The sequence below is a fragment of the Bos javanicus genome, chromosome 8 (assembly GCF_032452875.1).
Source record: "Bos javanicus breed banteng chromosome 8, ARS-OSU_banteng_1.0, whole genome shotgun sequence".
NCBI classification, from domain to species: domain Eukaryota; kingdom Metazoa; phylum Chordata; class Mammalia; order Artiodactyla; family Bovidae; genus Bos; species Bos javanicus.
In genome coordinates, this window is record NC_083875.1 from 9,355,682 (window position 1) to 9,372,422 (window position 16,741).

Sequence of the window (16,741 nt, forward strand, 5' to 3'; positions counted from 1 at the left end):
GTGAAGTAAATCAGAGAGAGAAAGACAAATACCATATGATATCACTGCTATGTGGAATCTAAATGAACTTATTTACAAAATAGAAATGGACTCGCAGACATAGAAAACAAGTTTATGGTTACCAAAGGGGAAAGCAGGTAGGGGAAGGACGAATTAGAATACAATTTTTTAGTCTTATTAACATGTCTTTAGAAGACTCAGCATGGTCTGGCTTTTCCTATTTCTCTGGGATACTTCTCCCTAATATTGTCCCCATTCACAACCATTGCAGCCCCACTGGCTTCTTTGTTCTCAAACACCACAAATTTTCCCCCGCCTTGGGCCATGTATACTTCCTGGTCTTCCGGGTTCTATCCAAGGGGAACCGTGTTCTATTTCTTCATCCACCTCCTGACCCCAGAATGCCGTTCTCTGCCCCAACCCGTGAGTTCATTTCTCCTTTGCACCATTCAGAGTACTCAGTCCTCAACTTACATGGCACCACCTCCCCTGACCCGCCTAGCTAAAACAGTTCTAAACCCAGCTCAGCAGCCCCCAGGCCCAACTTACTAGCTTATCTGATTTGCCATCTCCCTATCATTTGTGAGGACCAGAAATTATCTTACTTTTTCATGGGTTTACCTGTTTATTGCATGTGTCCTCTGCCCCTTGTCCTCAATACAGACTCTTAAGGGCAGGGATTCCATGTGTCTATTTTCTGCCTGGACTAGCCCCTGATGTGATGACTATAATAGGCAGATGGAAAACAGCTATTATTACTAAAGTTGCAAGGAGCTAGAGCTATACATGTTTTCTAAAGATTGCAATCAGATTTCCCATCTGGGGGAAAATGATACTTAGCCTTTGAGAGCTCTAAAATTTACAACACTTACAAGTATCCTACCTAAACAAGCAAAAGACAGATGAGACATCAGTTCGTATTAGCAGACCTTTATTAGAATAAGCATATGCCATAGCTGTGAGCAAAGCGTTAAAATTTATCAAGCTAACTCACAGCTTCTCCCTGCCATGAGGAGGGCGAAAAAGAGAGAGAAAGCCCCTTATACATGTATAGGATCAGTTAAGCAAAGTATTTCAGTGAACGATTCATTGAGGCTATAAACATCTGCAAATTTTAAGGCACTGAAGGGCAGGAGGGCTTTTGAGGAGGGCCGGCTGTGGTGAAGGAAGCCCTGACCTCTCCCCTCCCAACACATATTCTCCCAGCTTGGTTCCCTTAAGTCCAGGGCAGGCACCCAAGCACAAAAAAGGTGAACACTAATTATTCATTAACCTCAGACATCAAATGATCCAAAATATTTCACCGCGGGCTCCTCCCACCATAACTTATTAGAAGATAAATCACACGTTATCAACTTGCCATGGCACTTCATGTAAATTACCCCTTAATAAACCAGATTTTTATGAATGCCTTTGTGCACTTCAAAAAATCCCTGGCGTGAACCACAAAAGAACTCTCCGATTTGTTGGAAGCATTTTTGCTGTGACCTCGAGGGCTGACCACATGGGGAGAAATTACTTTTTAATACCCAGGGGACAAGACACTCCGGTGCCCCCGAGGCCGCAGTACCCGTCGGGGTTCTTGCTCAGGTACTGCTGGTGGTAATCTTCCGCATAGAAAAAGGTCTGTCCCTCCCGGATGTCCGTGGTGATCAGGCCGAAACCATGCTCCGACAGAACCTGTGGAGAAAAAAGAGCCATCAGGACCAGATGCCGGGGATCCTGGGAAGGAGGAGGGGCGGGGTCGGACGGGAGGGGCAGACAGGTGGCCACAGAGGGGAAGGGTGAGCAGTGGTGCTTGGGGCATGCGCTGGACCACTTCCCGCTGCGTTATCCTGAGCAAGCATCTCCCTCCCTGTGTCTCAGGGGTCTGGGGTTTCAAATCTGGGGTTTAATTTGTTTGTTTTCTGATTCTGAAATTTATACTCTACGCTCTACACTAGCTCTGCCCCCAGGGTGTTGGGAGCCCTTGTGTGGGTTCTGGCTGCCCTGGGGAGGAGGGGTCCCTGAGGGGACTCACTGCGACTGCAGTGGGGGGGGGGGGCAGTGTGGCCCCTCTGCCCCAGCACGGGATGGACAGAGCATGGCCCCCTCGCTGGTTGTGGCTCTGGGCAGCAGGGACCCCGCCGGGACGCCCTGGAGGGCAGGGGCCACCTGGAGTCTGGGCTCTGCCCCTGCAGTCTGGAGCCTGGGGAGTGAAGTCAGGGGAGGATGTGGCCAGAGGGCCTGGTCGGCTCCTCGCCGCCCTCTGTGACCCAGTTTAAGGCCTGGTGGCACCTGCTGCCAGGGAGAGGAACACAGTAAACACCAGTGGGGGAGGAGAGCCCAGCTATTTGGGGCAGGAGACGGATTAAGAAATAGACATTGTTCCCCGTGGATCTCCGCCTGTTTCCTCTCCCTTCTGGATTTCAGCTGTGCCCTAGTTCTTTCTTGGTACAGGCTGCTCGGGGTCTCTGAGCTCAAGGCCACAGTGACGCGACCTGGGTTCACACATTCCATTTTGGACGGGGGTGCAAGGCAGAATTCCAGCTTTTGTCTTTAAGAGGAGAGATCAGGATTTGACTGTTGTTGGTCCATTTAAGATGAAGTTGTCAAATTGGCCCAGTATGGGAAATCCAATTTAATTTTTGGCATGAGTCACTGAAGGGCTTCCCTGGTGGCTCAGACGGTAAAGAATCCTCCTGCAATGTAGGAGATGCAGGTTCGGCCCCTGGGTTGGGAAGATCCCCTGGAGGAGGGTATGGCAACACACTCGAGTATTCTTGCCTGGAGAATCCCATGGACAGAGGAGCCTGGTGGGTTACAGGCCATAGGGTCACCCAGAGTTGGACACAACTGAAGCAATGGTCAATACCGAAATCAGATTGATCATATTCTTTGCAGCCAAAGATGGAGAAGCTCTATACAGTCAGCAAAAACAAGACCGGGAGCTGACTGTGGCTCAGATCATGAACTCCTTATTGCCAAATTCAGACTTAAATTGAAGAAAGTAGGGAAAACCACTAGACCATTCAGGTATGACCTAAATCAAATCCCTTATGATTATACAGTGGAAGTGAGAAATAGATTTAAGGGACTAGATCTGATAGAGTGCCTGATGAACTATGGATGGAGGTTCATGACATTGTACCGGAGACAGGGATCAAGACCATCCCCATGGAAAAGAAATGCAAAAAAGCAAAATGGCTGTCTGATGAGGCCTTACAAATAGCTGTGAAAAGAAGAGAAGCGAAAAGCAAAGGAGAAAAGGAAAGATATGAGCATCTGAATGCAGAGTTCCAAAGAATAGCCAGGAGTGATTTAAAAAAAGCCTTCCTCAGCGATCAATGCAAAGAAATAGAGGAAAACAACAGAATGGGAAAGACTAGAGATCTCTTCAAGAAAATTAGAGATACCAAGGGAACATTTCATGCAAAGATGGGCACAATTAAGGACAGAAATGGTATGGACCTAACAGAAGCAGAAGATATTAAGAAGAGGTGGCAAGAATACACAGAAGAACTGTATAAAAAAGATCTTTATGATCCAGAAATCATGATAGTGTGATCACTCACCTAGAGCCAGACATCCTGGAATGTGAAGTCAAGTGGGCCTTAGAAAGCATCACTACAAACAAAGCTAGTGGAGGTGATGGAATTCCAGTTGAGCTATTTCAGATCCTGAAAGATGATGCTGTGAAAGTGCTGCACTCAATATGCCAGCAAATTTGGAAAACTCAGCAGTGGTCACAGAACTGGAAAAGGTCAGTTTTCATCCCAATCCCTAAGAAAGGTAATGCCAAAGAATGCTCAAACTACCGCACAATTGCACTCATCTCACACACTAGTAAAGTAAGCTCAAAATTCTCTAAGCCAGGCTTCAGCAATACGTGAACCGTGAACTTCCTGATGTTCAAGTTGATTTTAGAAAAGGCAGAGGAACCAGAGATCAAATTGCCAACATCCGCTGGATCATCGAAAAAGCAAGAGAGTTCCAGAAACACATCTATTTCTGCTTTCTTGACTATGCCAAAGCCTTTGACTGTGTGGATCACAATAAACTGTGGAAAATTCTGAAAGAGATGGGAATACCAGACCACCTGACCTGCCTCTTGAGAAACCTGTATGCAGGTCAGGAAGCAACAGTTAGAACTGGACATGGAACAACAGACTGGTTCCAAATAGGAAAAGGAGCACGTCAAGGCTGTATATTGTCACCCTGCTTATTTAACTTATATGCAGAGTACATCGTGAGAAACGCTGGACTGGAAGAAACACAAGCTGGAATCAAGATTGCCGGGAGAAATATCAATAACCTCAGATATGCAGATGACACCACCCTTATGGCAGAAAGTGAAGAGGAACTCAAAAGCCTCTTGATGAAAGTGAAAGAGGAGAGTGAAAAAGTTGGCTTAAAGCTCAACATTCAGAAAACGAAGATCATGGAATCTGGTCCCCTCACTTCATGGCAAATAGATGGGGAAACAGTGGAAACAGTGTCAGACTTTATTTTGGGGGGCTCCAAAATCACTGCAGATGGTGATTGCAGCCATGAAACCTTCCTCCTTGGAAGGAAAGTTATGTCCAACCTAGATAGCATATTCAAAAGCAGAGACATCACTTTGCCAACAAAGGTCTGTCTAGTCAAGGCTATGGTTTTTCCAGTAGTCATGTATGGATGTGGGAGTTGGGCTGTGAAGAAAGCTGAGCACCGAAGAATTGATGCTTTTGCACTGTGGTGTTGGAGAAGACTCTTGAGAGTCCCGTGGACTGCAAGGAGATCCAACCAGTCCATCCTAAAGGATACCAGTTCTGGGTGTTCATTGGAAGGACAGATGCTGAGGCTGAAACTCCAATACTTTGACCACCTCGTGGGAAGAGTTGACTCATTGTAAAAGACCCTGATGCTGGGAGGGATTAGGGGCAGGAGGAGAAGGGGATGACAGAGGATGAGATGGTTGGATGGCATCACCGACTTGATGCACATGAATTTGGGTGAACTCCGGGAGTTGGTGATGGACAGGGAGGCCTGGTGTGCTGCAATTCATGGGGTCGCAAAGAGTTGGACATGACCGAGTGACTGAACTGAACTGAACTGAAGCAACTTAGCAAGGATGCATGAGTCACTGATTCATTCTTCCCTGAGAGCCTTCACCTTTCTGCTGGATCTCCTGCCAGTCCTCTGAGCCAGAATGAGGCCAACAGAGAATCTGATGCCGGGCAGGTGCAGGATTAATGAAAGGGGCCTCACCAAGGCTTGCGGTTTGGACACCACAGCTCAGACGCAGGCAGTTTCCTTATAAGCATTAGAAAGGAAAATGGGGAGCCATTCTGACTTTGGGACAATCTTTTATAAACAAGCAATTATCAAGGGTTTACCACGTGCCACACTCTGTGTTAATTTCAGCTTCACAATAGCATCTGAAGTAACAATAGTAACTATTACTATTGTTGGTATTTAAGTGTGTGTCCAGCACTGCGCTTTGGCCCCTGATGTCCTCAGCTTGCCCTGCTATTGCACAGGCTGCAAGCTGAAAGTGTTAGTTGCTCAGTCGTGTCCGACTCTTTGTGACCCTACGGACTGTACCCTGCCAGCCTCCTCTGTCCATGGGATCCTCCAGGCAAGAATACTGGAGTGGGTTGCCATTCCCTCCTCCAGGGATCTTCCCAACCCAGGAACTGAACTCAGGCCTCCTGTATTAGCATACAGATTCTTTACCGCCTGCGCCACCAGGGAAGCCATGGCTGCAAGTTGGGGAGCTGCATTTCCCAGATCCTACCGCCAGCGCCCCAGTCTAGATCCCACCAGTGGCAGATGTGCACGCAACCCCTGGCAGGCAAATCCAAGGAGAAGCTGCCACCCGCCAGGTGTAGCTGTGAGCATGGGCACAGGAGCCGGCACAGAGCAGACCTGGGGCTCCGTCAGCTCCTCCTGAGAACCATGGGCTCTTGTGCTGAGGACAATCGCAGTCATCACAGTGATTCTAGCAATTTCTGTCACTTTTTGGTATCCCCAGATCCAGAGGTGCTGTTCCCTGACCTTCACTCCAACAGCCTTTCAGATCATTCTGGAGGCACCAAATTCTCTTTGTAAAACTACCCCCCTTAAAATATCTCAAACATGTTCTGTTTCTGTGATGAACCTCAGCCAGTGAACATGGCCTTTGGTGCCAGAACTGTTTGCAGGAACCAAAACCTCCCTGCGCATCAAGACCAGGGTACTGGCTAACCATCCTGGTCAGACTTCGAGTCAAGAGTGGCCTCGTCGTGAGTGCAGAGCACAGTGGCGCCCCGCCCTCCGTGTGTGCTGCCAGGCATCCACTTCCAGGTCAGTAAGGTTTGCCTGTGAAGAAGGACCACTGACAGGCGGCTGGCTCTGCAACATGAGGTGGCTGTGGCCAGGGAACACTCTGGGGTGCGTGCTGTGCTCCGGGCACTACTTAAGAGCTTGTGAAAGAGGAAGATGTGGGGCTGGGACCTGACAAGCCTGGCCCAAGTTCAGAGAACCAGAGAGCTTCTCAGACTGACTTCAAATAGTGATACTAACGTCCTGTCTCTTGTAGCCAGAGCCAAGTACCAAATCAAAGGTTGGACTCTGAGGGTCTCAGACTTAGGAGCAGAGTTCACACTCTCGCCAGTCTGCTGCTCAGCCACAATGGCCGGATTTTGACGCAGGGACCCTGGTCCCCACTCAGGAGACCCTAAGCTTTGACACGAGTCCCCATGTGCCAAGGTGACCTTAAATTCTGACCTGGCACCTTTCCCCGCCGAGGCCACGATGGAGCGCTCTGGATGAGAGTCAGCTTGCTCTGAGATTTGAGGATCTCAGACCAGGGCTGTCCCTGCTCACCCTCTCTGTGGGTCACCTCCTCACTCAACACCCGCTCGGCATGGACCCCTCTCCCTCACAAACGGCCACCCTCCTGGGTCAAACAAGGACAACCTTCATAAGGCCCCGGAGCTCACAGCCGCCTTCTCCAGAAGCTTCTTTTCCCAGAGGCAGGGACCCGGCAGCAATGAGCGCTATTGCCCAGGCTCGGAGTGACCCTTACCCAGCACCACCCAAAGAGCAGAGGCCTTCAGGAGCTGCAGGGAGGAGGTATGGGGCGGGGGCCGGCAGTACCAAGCTCTGCCACAAGATGGCAGACACCACCCTCTCATTTGAGAGATGAGAGCCTGAGAATAAATGGCGATGAAAACCCACCAGAGACAGAACCGCATGCTGCCCTCCTGCACTTCCTGTTAGAGTAGGACATCCTGGCCATGTCTGTTCTAGGGTGCAGGCCACCCCCGTGCACTGGGCCAGCGGCCTCTGGGCTGAAGCCTCGCTTAGCACAGGGCTATCCTCAACCTCCATCTGAAACTGAGGAGTGAGGACAAAATTGCACAAAAGATACTGGATGGAAAGACAGAGGAAGTAGGAAAACGAGAAACCCTGCCTCGTCCCTGGTTTCCCTCCTTCCCAGAGCCCTGGCCCTCTGCTTCCTCAGTTTCATCCTTAACAAGAGCAAGTCACTGCCCCCAGCCCCTCCCAGGTCCTGCCTCCTCTGGAGGGGTACACACACACACAGACACGGGCACACACAGACACGGGCACACACACACCAGGGCCTGCCTCCTCTGCGGGGTACACACACACACACGTGTCATTGCCCCCTGCCCCTCCCAGGGGCTACCCTCCTCCAAGGGGTACACACTCACATGTACGCACACATGGGCACACACACACGTGCACACAGAGACACACACTGGAGAGGCATGCACACACACACACACATACTGGAGGGGTGCACACACACGGACACATACACACACACAGACGCACACACAGATACACAAACGCACACAGGCACACACCAACACACAGACACACACACACACACACGCACCCTAGAGCACTGTAGGTGTGCTCTGATGAGCATCCAAGGTCAGGCACAGACGGCACCTGGCACCCTGGCGCGTGCTGACTTCGTGGCAGGCCTGGCCCACTTTCCTGGGGAAAAGGAGCCCACCATCTTGCCCGCGGTAGGCAGGCCTCCACCTCCACTCCCTCCCACGCACGCCCTACTTCTATGGCTGTGCCGCCGTCTCTGGGGGGCAGGAAAAAGAGGTTGTTGGGGGGTGTTCACAGAGCTGGGCAGAGCTCCCTGCCCCCAGCGGCTCTGGGGCGGCTCTGGCCCCAGCCTGCAGAGGAGGTGGCTGGGCGTTCCCTTACAGATGTTCTGCCTGTGGGAGTGTCCTGGGCCTGACCTATCTTTCCAGGGCTGCCGGCAGGAAGCCTTTAACAAAATGAGTGAACACAAGACCACTCTGCTTCTGCAACCTGCTAACGAGCTCACTGTCAGCTTTGATTCTCCCAGCGTCTGGGGCTACTCCGCCTACTGTGAGGGAAAGACAGACTCTGACGCCACCCTGAATGCCTGCCTGGAGGATCCACAGGCGGGGCCTGACGAGGACAGATACCGAGGCAGAGAAGCAGCCTCAGTCCCAAGTCTCTGTACTCAGTGTCTCCAAAGGGCTTCTCCACACACTCTAGCCCATGAAGAGGAAACAATTATTTCTATTATTTCTCAGTGGAGGACAGTGAAGCCCAGGGAGAGAGGAGGCTTGTCCACAGCCACTTACAGCTGAGCTCTGATGAGAACCTGTTGTTGTTCAGTTGGGAAGTTGGGTCTGACTCTTTGCGAGTCCGTGGACCACAGCACGCCAGGCTTCCCTGTCCCTCGCCATCTCTCGGAGTTTGCCCAAGTTCATATCCACTGAATCGGTGATGCCATCCAACCATCTCATTTTCTGTCTCCCCCCTCTCCTCAATCTTTTCCAGCATCAGGGTATTTTCCAGTGAGCCAGCTGTTTGAATCAGGTGGCCAAAGTATTGTAGCTTCAGCTTCAGTATTTTGGAATATTCCTTCCAAAGAGTATTCAGGGTTGATTCAGATGAGAACAGATTCAGATGAGAACCTGTCCCCTGACTATTTCCAGCACTGCTGCAAGAACACCTCAGCCAGATGAAGGTGCTACCCCCAACCCCTTAGGAGTTATTTTAAAATCTCCAAAAGAGACCTAGGCGCCCATACTTTGATCACATCCCCCTACCCTGCTCACATCCCTGCGACTCAAAAACATGCAACATATTTCTTGGTCATCTCACTTATTTTTTTTTTAATTGTGGTAAAATCCACATAACTTCAAGTTCTCCAATGGAGAACTTAACCATTTTTAGGTGAATCTTAATTTCAATCACAGTTTAAAGACCCAGTGAAAAATGGCTCTGTTGCCAGTGAGAAAGTCACCAGGAAGCAAAGAAGGTGCCTGCAGTTCAAACCTCATCAGATGCATATGTTTAAAGCTGCCTGATCCAAGCAAACTCCACCTCCTCCACCCACCAAAGGAATTCAGCCATGTGTTCGGTTTTGATGTAATTATTTGGAACATGTAAGTGTGTTTCATGTTATGATCACTTTCAAAAGATATTTTCATGGGAAGAAATTAGTGTCCTAGAAGTGAAATCCAGTTTTTGATACAGAGCTCACAGGAAATGAGGGGCTGACTTTTAACAAATCAACCAGAGACTGCTGCCTAAGGCCAGTCAGCTCTGCCTTAGAGAGAAAGGCTCCGGGCAGGAGAGGAGGAGGCCGGCCTGAACTCCGCCCTCTACTGGCGGCAGGGAGCATGTAAAGGCACAGCCCCTCCTCAGTTCCTACTTTCCTTTTCTGAACGGAGAGCCCTTCAGTTTCTTCCAGATCTCATTCCATCGAATCCTGTGCTATGTTTTCATCGTGCACACACGTGCGCGCACACACACCATGCACGTTTAATAAGCTCAGTCAAAGCCAATGCCCAAGTCAGCAGTTTTATTCCACCGGCAGCTTCGGGCTGGCCAGATTGCCATCAATAAAAAACTTTGGGGGAAAGGATATAAAGTGACTGGCACGGCTTTTAAATAAAACTACTATGAAGAAAAACACCGTCTCTTCTGGGCTGAGCAGAGGCACGCGTGTTTGCGGTTCAGCACCACACAAGCGCAGGTACACGTGGGGAGAAGTTGTGCCATTGCCCACAGAGGTTCAGCTTCACCCACCAGGAGGAGGGGACAGGCTCACTGCCTCCAGCATCAGAGAGGACCCCGGAGTGACAGGGGCTCTAGGTCCTGGAACCACGGACACCCCCATCCACCAGTGACCGTCACCACTTGCAAGGGCAAGTGGAAGATCCTGGGACAGCAACGACGCGCCATGGACAAGTAGGATGCTCCAGGGCTGAAGCCTTCGTGAGACCTGGTCAGAGCTGCCCTGACCCTTCTGGGCTCCGAGAAACTAAGGGAGTCACAGGAGACCACGAAGTGACACAATTAGATCTAATTCGGCCCCTGAGCCAAACCTGCTTATGCAGATGGTGGCCTCTGGATGGAAGGACTCTGGCTTCTTAGAACAGCTGCCCCACCCTCGTGCTCTCTCCTTCTCCAGACTTTGCGGTTGGGTCGCACCGTCTGTGGTTTCGTTATCTAGTCCTCTCTGCCCGCCTTGCCCTCGAGGTGAACCACGAGTGTCTTCTGTCTGGCAAGGAGGTTTTTCTTGGTTTGCGACACAAGCCGAGAGCGCTATGAGCTGAGTTCAGTCTCTGCAGAGGTGGGTGAGGGGAAGGAGTTCAGTTTCGCCAGGAAGGATTCAACGCTTTCCCCTTGGCCCTCAGAGTGTCGACAACGGTGAGACGTGCAGAATCCGGCCGCCTCCCCAGACCTACTGAATCAGGATCTGTCTTAAAATCCTCTCCAGGTGATCCATGCGCATAGACTTGAAAACGTCAACTCTAGAGGACAGGCTTGCAGACTGTGCTCATGCTCACCAATGTCACTTCTGATGTCAACTTGCCCACGTGACTTGCTCAGATCACTAGGGTGCAAGTGGAAGGGACCCTTGTCATTTGTGGGCACAAGCCCTCCAGCACCGGCGTGAGCTAGCGGGCATGGCAACCCACTCCAGTACTCTTGCCTGGAGAATCCCTTGGATGGTGGAGCCTGGCGGGCTACAGTCCATGGTGGTCCCAAAGAGGCGGACGCGAATGAGCGACTAACAGCTTCACTTTCACTCTGCCACAGCAGCCAGCACCGCTGCAGCTGGCCCTGCTGTGAGGGCAGTGACCACCCGGGGCAGAGTCCCCACAGAATATCTCATTTCCTCTATCACGGACCCTGCTCTTCCCTGGTCTGGGGGCGTGAGGCTGAGAGATCCAGGAAGACAGACACGGAAGCCCATCGTGTGACTTTCCCGCAAATAAAGTTTTTGAAACTCTCCAATTTCATTTAATAAACGAATTTCAGCGATCGTGGTGTGGTGGACTGTGCTAGACATTGGGAACAGAGAGGTGAAGAAGACAGTCTCTAGAGCGGGAATCATGACAGGCATGAGCGCAATTACACTCTTAAGTGCCCTGTATGTACGTAGTAGATGCTGGCGAGGCAAGACTGAGGAGGAAAAGGCTCCTGAGTTCAAGGAGCTTATGGTCTAAAGACAGGGACGAGGATGGGATGGCCTCGGGGTGTGGAGCAATGGTTAACGCCCCTCACAGTGACAAGGTGGGAGCCCCACCCACAGGCTCGGGAGTGCGGAGCACCACCATCCACCATCAAGAGGGCAGGGTTCTGCTAGAGGGGATGGGTCATACACGCGTGTGAAGACAGAGGGAAGAACGTGCTGGAATACTAGAGGTGCAGAGTCTACTGTGGTCATGGAGGAGGGCAAAACCAACCCACTGTGAAAGGGTTCCTGAAGGAGTGGAGGCTGACGTGGGAATCTTACGACCACTGTTGAGACCACAGTAATGCGTCTGCTCCAAGTGCGTGGAGGAAGGGGTCATGAAGCCTATGTGAAGGGTGCTGGAGGGCCTGGCTGGGGTGGGAGGAATCTGAACGGGACTCAGCTGAACAGCAGGAAGAGACAAAAGCAGATTGGGGGGTGGTGGGGGAGGGATGTCCCCGGTGGCCCAGTGGCTAAGACTCTGCTCTTCCAATGCAGGGGCCTAGGTTCAATCCCTGGTCAGGGAACTAGATCTTGTATGTGACAATTAAAGATCCCACATGCGGCAACTGAGACCCCACACAGTCAAAAATCAATAAATATTTTCTAAAACTGTCTTTTAAAAAAGCAGACAGAGAAAGAGACCTTCAGAGCCATCGAGTTTATGGTCTACTTTTTTCCATTCACTCCCATTTAAGGTAACTCAGCCACATAATCTCTGTCCATCCACTGCCCTGTGATCACAGAGACATGCAGGAACACTCTGCAGGATGAAGGGATTCACGTGAACCCAGGCAAAGCTTCCAGATGCCTCTCAGGTTCACCTGCCTGGCTGCAGCCATGGCTTCAAAGGCAAAATGAGCCAAGGTGGGGAAGGAAGTGGCTATTCATTTTTCCATAACTCCATTGTCATCCTTCACCTCCCTGCACCTTGCAAATTCTAAGCACCATTTCCTGGCTCCTTCCTTCTTCTTTACTTTGTGCATTGAAAGGAGGAGCCACATAGCAGATTGGACTGGGTACAGCCCTGGCATGGAAAGGGAAGGCTGAGTTGAGCAGTCAGGCTGCAACCCCAGGGAGGAGCCCAGAGCTGTGTAGCTGAAATCTGCCCCCGCCCACTGGCTCTGCTTTCTGCAGTGCCTCCTCCACCCATGAGGTTGCTGTTCACTCGCTCAGTCGTGTCCGACTCTTTGCAACCCCAAGGACTGCAGCACATCAGGCTTCCCTGTCCTTCACCAACTCCCAGAGTCTGCTCAAACTCATGTCCATTGAGTCAGTGATGCCATCCAACCGTCTCATCCTCTGTCACCCTCTTCTCTTGCCTTCAATCTTTCCCAGCATCAGGGTGTTTTCTGATGAGTAGGCTCTTCGCATCAGGTGGCCAAAGGATTGGAGCTTCAGCTTCAACATCAGTCCTTTCAATGAATATTCAGGGTTGATTTCCTTTAGGATGGAGTGGTTTGATCTCCTTGCAGTCCAAGGGACTGTCAAGAGTCTTCTGCAGCACCAGAGCTTGAAAGCATCAATTCTTTGGTGCTCAGCCTTCTTTATGGTCCAACTCTCACATCAGTACATGACTACTGGAAAAACCACAGCTTTGATTATATAAACCTTTGTCAGCAAAGTGATGTCTCTGCTTTTTAATATGCTGTCTAGGTTTGTCATAGTTTTTCTTCCAAGCAGCAAGCGTCTCTTAATTTCATGGCTGCAGTCACCGTCTGCAGTGATTTTGGAGCCCAAGAAAATAAAGTCTGTCACTGTTTCCATTGTTTCCCCCGCTGCTTGCCATGAAGTGATGGGACCAGATGCCATGTTCTTAGTTTTTTGAATATTGAGTTTTAAGCCAGCTTTTTCACTCTCCTCTTTCACCTGTGAGGTCACTGACATCAATCACACATTCAAGGACTGCTGGTTTCTCTTTCCTTTTGAATCTGCTGGGTTCAAAAAGGAATTCAAGTGACTTTTCCTATATGAGTTTTCCTTTCATGGCTTTTCATTTTACAGGAAATGGATCTCTCTCCCTCTCCTTTCTGTCTCTCCTCTGAATCTCTCTCTCTCCCGAATATATCTTTAAGGGTTTTCATCTACTTTTTCATATCTGAACTCAATTAACGGCAACCTCTGTTTTTGTTATATCCTTAGTGTTTGGTTTACAAAAGCATCCACTTGTCACTTTTCAGGGAAGTCAAGGACACTGGCTTTTACCTTGTGGATGAAATGCAAATTTCATTAAAAGGAAAGATCCTTCATTCTGAAAGGTTGAATAGAAAAGAACTTAAAGCAAAATGCCAGCTGCTTAAGTTTAGAACATTGACTTCAGCAAAGCAGAGGACTTTTCTGCATACCACCATTTCTCGTTTATGTATGAGCTTCAGGGGTTCAGAGTGACAGGAAAGAATATTCATCCCAGTTTGCACTGCAGACAGGGTAGCCAACCACCCTGATTTGCCCAGGACCAGGGGTGTCTGGGCTTCCCCGACGGCTCAGTGGTAAAGAAGCCACCTGTTAATGCAGGAGACCTGGGTTCCATCCCTGGGTCGGGAAGATCCCCAGGAGAAGGAAATGGCAACCCACTCCAGTATTCTTGTCTGGAGAATTCCATGGACAGAGGAGCCTGGCGGGCTACAGTCCATGGGGTTGCAAAGAGTCGGATACAACTTAGCAACTAACCAACCAACCAACCAGGGGCTCCTCAGACTGTGGGGTTGTTGGTGTTAAAACTAGAAAAGTCTAGGGTCAGCTGGGCTGGCTGGTCACTAGAATTGTAAAATGTGTAAAGAAATTTGTGTCGATTACACCGCAGGCACTGGGCAGCTTGTTTCATCCACCTGGGCCCCTGTTTCCCCAATTGTAAAGCAAGAGGATTTAACTAGGAGATTGTCCTCCGGTCACCGCCAGTCTGTCTTTGAATCGTGTGTTCCTGAGCCTTTTCTAAACTGTGCTTCCTGTTATTCATGTTGAAGTTGACATCTTAGTGGTTTTTAGCATAGTCTCAGAGCTGTGCAGCTATGACCAATATTTTTCAATTCTGTTCTTCAGACTGGACAATTCCAATTAACTTAGCTTCATTTGTTCATTCTCTCTTCTGCCAACTCAACCCCTTTAGTGATTTCTTCTTCTGCTTAAGCTTTAGTGATTTCTTCTTCTGCTGAATTTCTATTTAGTTCTTTTTTCAGTATAATTTCTATCTCCTTGTTAATATTCTTTATTTGATGAGCACTGGTCATATATTTTCCTTTCATCTTTTTTTTTCAAATTATATTTCTTCAGCTGTGGCTGTGCTGGGTCTTCATTGCCGTGTGGACTTTTCTCGTTGCAGTGAGCAGGGGGGCTAGTCTCTGGTAGTGATGTGCAGGCTTCTCACTGTGGTGGCTTCTCCTGAGCACAGGCTCAGTAGCCATGGCACCCAGGCTTAGTGGCTCCGAGGTATGTGGGATCTTCCTGGGTCAGGAACTGAACCCATGTCTTCTGCATTGGCAGGTGGATTCTTTACCACTGAGCCACCAGGGAGGTCCTCCTTTCATTCTTTAGTCACGGTCTCCTCAGGCCTTTGAGCATATTTATAATAGCTAATTTAAAGTATTCATCTAGTGAGTCTTACTTCCGTGTTACTTTGTCCCATAATTTTTTCCTGAAAACTAGCCATTTACATCAATATAGTGGTCACTGAAGATCAGATGACCCTCACTCTGGGTTTGTTGCTGCTGCTGCTGTTCATTTATTCACTGACTTCTTAGACTTAATGATTGGGCACAGGGTTCCTTACCTGTTGGGAAGCGACAAGACGTCTACCCTTCGGGCCTGCATGTGAGTTGGAGCAAACACAGCTTCAACATGACGGTGGTTTTAAGTTCTGCCTTTTTTTTCTCTCTCTCTCTCTCCTCTTGTAGGGATTTGAGGTCAGCCAGAGGCGAGTGAGCAGGGAATTCTCAGATGTATACATACCACGATCTGGCCATCTATTCAACACTGAAGGACATCTGGGTTATTTTCAGTTCGGGGCTATCATAAATAATGCTGCTCCAAACATTTGAGCATAGGTTTTGTACTAACATAAGTCTGCATTCTCTTCAGTTCAGTTCAGTTCAGTTGCTCAGTTGTGTCCGACTCTTTGTGACCCCATGAATCACAGCATGCCAGGCCTCCCTGTCCATCACCAACTCCTGGAGTTCACTCAGACTCACATCCATCGAGTCAGTGATGCCATCCAGCCATCTCATCCTCTGTCGTCCCCTTCTCCTCCTGCCCCCAATCCCTCCCAGCATCAGAGTCTTTTCCAATGAGTCAACTCTTTGCATGAGGTGGCCAAAGTATTGGAGTTTCAGCTTTAGCATCATTCCTTCCAAAGAACACCCAGGGCTGATTTCCTTTAGAATGGACTGGTTGGATCTCCTTGCAGTCCAAGGGACTCTCAAGAGTCTTCTCCAACACCACAGTTCAAAAGCATCAATTCTTCGGTGCTCAGTTTTCTTCACACTCCAACTCTCGCATCCATACATGACCACAGGAAAAACCATAGCCTTGACTAAATGGACCTTTGTTGGCAAAGCAATGTCTCTGCTTTTGAATATGCTATCTAGGCTGGTCATAACTTTCTTTCCAAGGAGCGAGTGTCTTTTAATTTCATGCCTGCGGTGGGTGGGACTGCTGGGTCATGTGGCAAGTGCACAGTGAACTTGATGAGAAAGTCCCAAAGGGTTTTCCAGACTGGTCGTACCATTCCGCATTCCCACCAGCAATGTTTGAGAGGCCCTACTGTTCTGCATCTTGTCAGCACCTGGTACGGCCATTATTTTTTAATTTAGCCATCCTGACTGGTGGGTAGCAGTCTTCCAGTGCAGTTGTAATTGGCATTTCCCTAATGACCAATAACATTAAGCATATTTTAATGATCTTATCTGCCTTCTGTATATCTTCTGTGGTGAAGTGTCTGTTCCAATCTTTTATCCATTTTTTAAACTGATTTATTTGTTCCTATTGTTGAGCTTTGAGGATTCTTTATATATTCCAAAGTTAAGTTTTGATTTCAAGTGCACAACCTCTGCCCTGAAACTCTGCTGTGCTCCCACTGAGCATCTTGGCTCTCTAGCTGTAAGGTGCTGTTTCATATTTTATTTGCATATGGTATCTATATCTCTATATAAATACATATCCACATATACACACACAGCTCCTTAGGCAATTTTCTTTTTCAATTTAGTGCAAGAAACATCCATTCTGTCCTTCTGAAGGCACTGTACAAGGTAC

The 16,741-nt window shown here is 49.2% G+C and overlaps 1 protein-coding gene across 4 annotated transcripts in view; it reads right to left on the reverse strand.

Moving 5' to 3' along the window:
• Positions 1-914: 914 nt before the first annotated feature.
• The window catches only part of MSRA (methionine sulfoxide reductase A), a 385,719-nt gene continuing 369,892 nt past the window's right edge, over positions 915-16,741 (reverse strand). For all 4 annotated transcript variants that reach the window (XM_061425037.1, XM_061425039.1, XM_061425040.1 and 1 more), the window contains one exon: positions 915-1,680. In XM_061425037.1, coding sequence (XP_061281021.1) covers positions 1,516-1,680 — 165 coding nt within the window. In that variant the 3' untranslated portion in view covers positions 915-1,515. The remainder of the gene's footprint in view (positions 1,681-16,741) is intronic.